The sequence below is a fragment of the Ipomoea nil genome, unplaced genomic scaffold, assembly GCF_001879475.1.
Source record: "Ipomoea nil cultivar Tokyo-kokei standard unplaced genomic scaffold, Asagao_1.1 scaffold2144, whole genome shotgun sequence".
NCBI classification, from domain to species: Eukaryota; Viridiplantae; Streptophyta; class Magnoliopsida; order Solanales; family Convolvulaceae; genus Ipomoea; species Ipomoea nil.
In genome coordinates, this window is record NW_017618572.1 from 4787610 (window position 1) to 4796388 (window position 8779).

The 8779-nt window shown below is 37.4% G+C and overlaps 1 protein-coding gene across 1 annotated transcript; it reads left to right on the forward strand.

Moving 5' to 3' along the window:
• Positions 1 to 5: 5 nt before the first annotated feature.
• Positions 6 to 2972, forward strand: LOC109148711 (GDSL esterase/lipase At1g71691-like). The gene is made up of 5 exons (XM_019296447.1): positions 6 to 386; positions 786 to 913; positions 1020 to 1259; positions 1806 to 2055; positions 2545 to 2972. Exons 1-5 carry the CDS (start codon positions 62 to 64, stop codon positions 2778 to 2780), a joined length of 1179 nt encoding a protein of 392 aa, XP_019151992.1. The 5' UTR covers positions 6 to 61; the 3' UTR covers positions 2781 to 2972.
• The last annotated feature ends 5807 nt before the right edge of the window (positions 2973 to 8779 follow it).

Consider the following 8779-nt stretch of genomic DNA (forward strand, 5'->3'; position numbering starts at 1 on the left):
ATACATCAAGTCCAAAAATCCCACCCACGAAAAGGAAAAAATAAATATTTCCAAACACAAAATGGCTGCGGTGTTCAAATTTTGCACGTTGTTCATTTTGTTGAGCGTTGGTGGCACAGTGTTAGGGATAGGTAGAGTTGTGAATGGAGACGATGTTACAGCTGAAATGGCGCCGGCGCCGGCCCCGGCCCCGGCGCAAACCCCCACAGTTGATGTCGGAGGGTTGGTGCCGGCTATGTTCATATTTGGAGACTCGCTCATTGATAGTGGAAACAACAACAATCTATTGACACTTGCTAAGGCCAATTATCCTCCCTATGGCATTGATTTCACCCAGGGTCCAACCGGTCGTTTCTCTAATGGTTACACCATTGTTGATGCAATTGGTATATATATTACTTCTCCCAATTAATTCATTTTTTGTTTCATAAATATTATTCTCCCTAAAGGTTGAATCCCCAAGGATCCCCACACCCCGGCCCGACAAAATATTTGGAACGATGTAAACCATGGTAACTTAATAGCTCAGTAGACAGTGTCAAATGCTGGTGCGTACAAGGGATTTGTCTACTTTGAATATAATCTCCACACTGCTACTGCCGAAATTCAAACATTGGTCTCTCCCCTCAAATACTGTCTACCGAACCAGTGAGCTAATAAGCCCGTGCGGGCACATGTCATAAATATTGGTTTTGATCTAGTATTTATTCTGATTTTAATTTTAAAATAAAAATTTCAGCCACTTATATTTTAAAAATATTTTGAACGTGGCAATATATGTGTAGGCCAGCAGCTTGGACTACCACTGGCTCCAGCATACTCTACTCCTGATCCCAGCATCGACCAAATGCGTTTTGGAGTAAACTATGCCTCCGCTGCTGCCGGAATTCTTGATATGACAGGCCAAATCTTTGTAAGTCTTATAACCATTTTAGACTTGAGAAATGAACAAGTTTTCAATTTCCTATTTTTTCAGAAAATTCAATCCTCCAATTTTTCATTTTGATTCACGTTTTCAGGTAGAGCGCGTTCCGTTGAAGAATCAGATCACAAATTTTGCGAAGACTTTAGATCAATTATCAGCCAATCTGAGTGCACAAGTGGTGAAAGAAGGGATACCAAAATGCATCTTCTTTGTGGGGATAGGGAGCAATGACTACCTTACTAACTACCTTATGCCGGGTTCCTCTACCAATATAATTTACACTGTTCAGCAGTATGCTGATCTATTGATTCAGCAATATTCCCTGAATCTCCAAGTAAGTAGCTACACAAATTTATTATCTATCCTGTACTATTCGTAACTGTGATGATAGAAACCGTAGTTACTATTTGAGGGTGTGCATTGAATAAACCCCAACTTGTGATCCTAACTGGCAAATGGTCACAAAAAGGTAAATCAGTCTATGTTACCTACAGTTGACCAGCTCAAACCATGAAAGTTAGGATTCAAACTCATGACCTTATGGTTACAAGTTTGTATTCTTAACCAAATTAGCTGGGTTACCCCTTTACTATTCCTAACTTTTTTGGGTGACAATGGAACCTATAGCTACTATCCAAGGATGTGTATGCATTGAGTAAATCCTGGCTTGTGACCTTAGTCGGCAAAGAGTCACAAGAAGGTAAATCAACCTATGTTGTCTATAGTTGACCGGGTCAAACCATGAAGGTTGGAATTTGAACTCGTGACCTTATAGTTACAAGTTTGTATCCTTAACCAAATTGGCTGGGTTACCTGTACTATTCCTAACTTGTCATCTCATATTCGAACAATTTTTTTTTTTTTTGAACAATGATTGTAGAGATTGTACGATCTTGGAGCCAGGAAATTTGTACTCGCTGGGATTGGAGAGCTGGGATGCATTCCAACAATGGTGGCCAGGAGTGAAAATGGGCAGTGCTTAGATGAAGTGAACCAAGTGGTTGATCCATTCAATGCCAATATGAAGCAGATGGTCACCAACTTCAACACCGCCCTCCCTGACGCCAAGTTTGTCTATCTTGACACCCAAAACATGTTCCGGAACATCATTGCCAACTCCAAAACATATGGTACTATACATACAAATTAAATACCCATTCCTATAATTTATGTGATGGATTAAATTGACCAGGGTGGCCCGTATCAAAGATTGGATTGACGTTGGTGTAGTGCTATGACAGTAGATCTAATTATGTCTTAACAAGACAATTAGGTGGATATTTATACTAAATGTCTTATAACCGTCCTCCTAAAAAGAAGAGATTAGTTGTAACTACTTGGACGACCACGCCTGGTCTCGTGGCCGGGCCCGTCTAGGACCGCTGGCTGAAGCCCAAGCCGAGGCCTAGGCCAGCCGCGGCCGGGGACCTAAGCTGAGGCCCAAGCCAAGCATGGTCTGGGGCCTAGGTCGAGGCCCAGGTCAAGCTCGAGCTCGGCCTAGGTGGCCTGGGGTCGAACGCGGGACTCCACCTCGGGATTCTGGGTCCATCTTCAATATATCCATCAGTATGATTACTCTCGGTGATAGATTGACACTCGCATAAAACTTTAATTTTCAGGGTTTAGCGTTGTTGATCGTGGGTGCTGTGGAGTTGGGAAGATGGATGGGGAGATAACATGTGTTCCATTTGAGACGCCATGCCCAAACAGAGAAGAGTACGTATTTTGGGATGCATATCACCCCACATCTGCAGTGAATGTTTTGGTTGGGAAGATGGCTTTCAGTGGAGGCTCGGATCTTGTTTATCCCATCAACATTCAACAGCTTGCCAGGACTGAAACTTGGCCATATTAGAAAGATATATAGATGTGAATCAAATTCCTTTAATTAATTATTATCTTCGTTAAGAATAACGTGTGATGCGTGAGGGTGTGAAGGCCAGAGAGCGTTTGCTATTTATGTTACATTTGATATGACAATTAAATTTTCTTTTACTAGTCCAACCGATTTATTGGTATAATTTTCTTTAATTTATTATTATACTTATATTCACCGTGTGTTTATTTTTATTTTTAAAAAAACCTTTAATTGTAATGTTATTAAATTTGATTTATAATTATCATATTAGTTAAACGGGTATCATTTTTAATTAAATATTTATGAAGGTTAATCATATGTATTTTTAATTTATTTTAAACTCTTTTTTTTTTTTTTTTGAAAGGAAAACTTTTTTTTTAGTACTTACAAACATTAGAGTAATTGAATTAAATAAAACATAAAAAAAAAATCAATTTTATAGAAATATTTTTCATTATTGTACGATACCCGAACACATCACTAGATATTGTACGTATTACAACTTTGAGGACCTATTGTACGATACCCGAACACATCACTTAGATATTCTAGCAGGATATAATATCTATCACCTATATGTGTGTGTATGAGATACAAAAAGTTACTCCCTCCGTCCCCAATTAATTGTCTCATTTGTTTTTTGCATGGTTTTTAATAGAATATAATAAAAGTTACTAACTTTTCAATTTTGCCCATCAAAAGTAGGTGTTATTTGTACAAAGTACAATTATACTTACCTCTAGAAATTTGAAAAGTCAAAAGGATAAATTGGGAAATGTAGAATGATAGTTATGTTCAATTTTGAAAAGATGACACTATTTTGGAACAAACTAAAAAGGAAAGTAAGATAGGTAAAATGAGACGGAGGGAGTATATATCTTTAAAAACGGAGAAGAGAAACTTTTTTTTTAGTACTACTGACTCTGTTACAATGTAGAGAGCCAATAGTCTACCTCTACTAAGGCTCGAACCACAACCTCCCACAGTCCCACATAGGGAAGCAACTTGGTACTAATTGGCTACAAAGTCCTTGGGGAGAAAATAAACTTATAATAATATTAAAAAAAAAAAAAAACATCCACCAAACTTTGCTAACATCATTAGAGGGGGAAAATTAAATTATTGTGTGGACCATGGTCCACATAGCTACGTAGACCGTGAATGCAATATACATTTTTAATATATTAAAAGTACATTATTTATCTACTGAATGTATATTATTTAATAATATATAAATGACTATATGCTCTCAAATAATGTACTTTATGTATACTAATAATGTACTTTTAGTATATTAAAAATATATATTTTATTTATGGTTCACACTGTAGACACTGAAAATTTGAACCCAACAAATGGACTGATAAAATTGTTATTGGGCCGTTGTCGAGATTGATGATTAGGTCAGTTTAATTAATTGGATCATAGAAGTCAATTTAATTTAATTAGCCCAATTAAATTTGATTTGGGCCATTGAATTAATTAATTAATTGGTCCAAGCTCACTTCATATTTGAATTTGAATTATAATTATATTTAAATATAATATAATTTTATTATATTTGAATTAGATAATTATAATTTAATTTGAATTAGATGATAGAATAGTGAACCTAGACTTGATTTTGGTAAGGTTCATTTTATTAGATAATTAATTAATTTAATAAATAATTAGGGAGTTTGTTGAGGGATTTTGGTTAGACTTTCTCCTATAAATAGAGCCCTCATTTCATATTCTAAAACACACAATTGAAAACTTGAAGAACACTTGAAGAATTGAAGAGAAGCTCTTAAGCTAAAGGATTGAAGATCAAGTCAAGCTAGGTTGATTGAAGATCAAATATTTCAACCATTCAAGCTAAGCTAAAGTGGACTGAAGATCAAGCCAACTAAGGATCGAAGGCCCTTCAACGAAGATCAAGCGACAAAGCCATTCTTTGAAGAACAAGTCGCATTCCGGAGGCCCTTCAGCCAAAGTTTTCAAGTCAAGTAAACCAAGTGAAGAATCAGAGGACTTCTTGATAGAGATCTTGTACCCGCACAATTTGAAATGTGAATACATACTGTACAACTTTTCTTGTTTACAGATTTTTTGGACGTGGGAATTCTTGATGCCATTTGGATTCTTGTGAAGAGATGAGAGGTAGAGATGTCCCACTAGGCGTGCCAAAATCTGTAAACAAGAAAAGTTGTACAGTATGTATTCAAATTTCAAAATTGCGCGGGTACAAGATCTCAAGAAGTCCTCTGATTCTTCACTTGGTTTACTTGACTTAAAAACTTTGGCTGAAGGGCCTCCGGAATGCGGCTTGTTCTTCAAAGAGGACTTTGTTGCTGGCTTGTTCTTCAAAGAAGGGCTTTGTTGCTTGATCTTCGTTGAAGGGTCTCCAGTCCTTAGTTGGCCTTAGCTTGAATGGTAGAAATATATGATCTTCAATCCACCTAGCTTGACTTAATCTTCAATCCTCTAGCTTCAAAGCTTCTCTTCAATTCTTCAAGTGTTCTTCAAGTCTTCAATTGCGTGTTTTAGAATATGAAATGAGGGCTCTATTTATAGGAGAAAGTCTAACCAAAATCCCTCAACAAACTCCCTAATTATTTATTAAATTAAATTAATTAATTGTCTAATAAAATGAACCTTGCCAAAATCAAGTCTAGGTTCACTATTCTATTATCTAATTCAAATTTAAATTAAATTATAATTATCTAATTCAAATATAATAAAATTATATTATATTTAAATATAATTATAATTCAAATTCAAATATGAAGTGGGCTTGGACCAATTAATTAATTAATTCAATGGCCCAAATCAAATTTAATTGCAAATTATTGTGCGGACTATGGTCCACACAGTGATGTGTGAACCATAACAAAAAATACATTTTTAATATACTAAATGTACATTATCTGTGTACTAAATGTACATTATATAATATAATGTATACTCAGTACAAAAATAATGTACATCCCCTGAATACAATGTACATTATTTTTGTATTGAATGTACATTATTTTTATATTGAATGTACATTATTTTACACTATACAAAATATGATCCACCCAACTTGTATGGACCATGGTCCATACAATAATGATTGAAATTTAATTGGGCTAATTAAATTAAATTAAATTGACTTCTATGATCCAATTAATTAAATTAGCACAATCATCAATCCCGACATCGACCCAATAACAATTTTATCAGTCCATTTGTTGGGTTCAAATTTTCGGTGTCTACACACACAAATATGTGGAACATAGTCCATAGAATAATGATTGATTAGAGGTACTACAACCATTAACCCTTCCCATAGTCATTATTGTGTGGACCATATTTTGTATACTATAAAATAATGTATATTCAGTACAAAAATAATATACATTCAATACAAAAATAATGTACATTGCATTCAGGAGACGTACATTATTTTTGTACTGAGTGTACATTATATTGTATTTTTTTAAAAAAATTATATCTGCGATGTAGTATTAAATAAACTGAACAATAGAGTCCGGAGGGACAGAGTCCCAATACATAGGTTGTTCCTGATCAAAAGCTAAAGAAGCTAAAGTATATGCATGTAAATTAAGTGTTCTGGAAACATAAGTTAACGAACAATGAGTAAATAAAGACATAGTTGTCCTACATTGGTCCACAATGATCCCAACATAGGACAAAATAGGCGTAGAGCCTGAGTAAAGAGCATTCCGCAGTTCTGAACAATCCGTCAGAAGATCCACCGTTTGGACATCCCGTTCCTTGAGCCATGATAGGGCCTCCTTGCAAGCAAGTGCCTCCGCCATCACAGCCGAGAAGGCTTCGGATAGTTTTCCACTTGTTGCGGCAATAAATATGCCGTGATGAGACAATAATACCGCCCCATATGTTGCTTCCCCAGTTGTGGACCTGTACCCTGCGTCTATATAGCACTTGGGCCGCCCTTCTCCCATTGCCGTAGCAGCTACGGGTGGTTCCGAACCCCGAGCACATTGGTGGACCTGGCGGTAAAGATGCATGGCAGCTGCAGCACGACGAGTTACTTGACCAGGTCGCAGGAGGGCTCGTTCCCAAACAGCAGCGTTGCGGGCATTCCATATATTGTACAGTATAGATACGGCTAGGCCGCACTGCTCCTCTGTTAAAGCATAAAAAATCCTCATAAGCCATGGCATTAAAGAATTTGCCACAACATTTATAACAGGCAACCCCGACATACCCCATATCATTTTCGAATAATCACAAGTAATTAATGCATGCATAACATTCTCATGATGTAAACCACACATTGGGCACACATGATCCACTTCCACACTCCTAACCATTAAATTATTTGTGGTAGGGAGTATATCACATAAAGCTCGCCACAAAAAGGTCTTCCATTTAGGTGGTATCTTCAACTTCCATAATGTAACCCATTTATTAAAAGTCCCTGGGTTATGCTCATAATCACCAACAATCTGTCTATAAGCATTCTTAACCGTGTAAACTCCTTTTGGTTCCTTCAACCAGAACCATGTGTCCTCATAGTCTGGGCTTACTGGAATCATAGAAATACGAGCCACATCCTCCGGGCCCAATAAATCTGACAAAATATGCGGATCCCAGGTTTTGGTTTGTTGGTCAATTAAACCAGAGACATGGGCATCTCTCAACTCCTCAGTCATAATTGTTTGGACCAATGGACTGGAATTATCTGGTAACCAGGGATGGCCCCAGATCAATGTCGTTCTGCCATTACCAATCCTCCTACGCACCCCTGAACATACTATTCCATGCGCAACCATTATACTTCGCCAACAATAACTCGGACAGTTCCCTATTTTTGCATCAATAAAAGTAGTACTAGGATAATAACGCGCCTTATATATTCTTGCAGCCAAAGTAGTGGGATTTGTTAAGAGCCGCCAGGCCTGCTTTCCTAACATTGCCAAATTAAATGCCCTTAAATCCTTAAAGCCCAAGCCACCATACTTCTTAGGGATGCATAACTTGTCACATGCTTTCCAGTGTATACCTCTTTCTGTTCCACTTCCCCACCAATATCTATTCATGATTCTCTCAATAGACATACAAACAGTCTCAGGGAGCAAAAAAACACTCATGGAGAATGTAAGCATAGATTGTGCCACACTTTTCAAGAGTATTTCCCTACCAGCCTGGGATAGTAATTTTTTGTTCCATGAACCAATCCTTTGCCTGATCTTGTCCTCCACATATGACATATGCAAAGACAGTCCTTTTATTCCTCCCTACAAAAGATGGTAGACCGAGATATTTTCCAAAATTTGTTGTCTTCTCCACTTCCAAGCAAGCCGCCACTCCACCCTTATCGCCCCTTGAGTATTTCTGCTAAAACAAATACTAGATTTATTAAAATTCACCATTTTGCCAGATAACTTCTCATACCGGATCATGCATTGTTTAATTACACTGGCCTCCTGGATATTAGCCTTGAAGAATAAGAGACTATCATCCGCAAAAAATAGGTGTGATACCGGGGGTGCTCCTCTAGCAACTCTACAACCGTGTATGGCCCCGTCCGCCTGTGCTCTCTGTAACAACATAGAAAGTCCCTCCGCACATATAATAAATAAATAGGGTGATAGAGGATTTCCTTGTCTGAGTCCACGCGTGGGTGTAACCTGCCCCCCAGCGATAGCGTTCACCATGATCGTGTACTTAACAATTGTCACACACAACATGATGAGCCTAATCCATCGTTGATCAAATCCCATAACACTCAGCATCCTTTCAATAAACGGCCACTCCATTCTGTCATAGGCTTTGGACATATCCAATTTTGGAGCCCCCCATCCTGCCTGTCCGCATTGTTTTCTATTCAAATAATGCCCCACCTCTGCTGCTACCATGATATAATCTATAATTAGTCTTCCCGGAATGAAAGCACTCTAGGATTCCGAGATCAAGTCTCCCATGAGCGGTTTCATCCTATTTGCAATCATCTTGGCCATAATTCTGTAAATAACATTACT

Excerpts from the sequence above, each read along its gene's own strand:
- LOC109148711 (XM_019296447.1), top strand. The coding sequence starts at position 62 with ATGGCTGCGGTGTTCAAATTTTGCACGTTGTTCATTTTGTTGAGCGTT. Across the intron at positions 1,260-1,805 it reads AATATTCCCTGAATCTCCAA|AGATTGTACGATCTTGGAGC; the intron begins GTAAGTAGCTAC and ends CAATGATTGTAG. Across the intron at positions 2,056-2,544 it reads TGCCAACTCCAAAACATATG|GGTTTAGCGTTGTTGATCGT; the intron begins GTACTATACATA and ends TTTAATTTTCAG.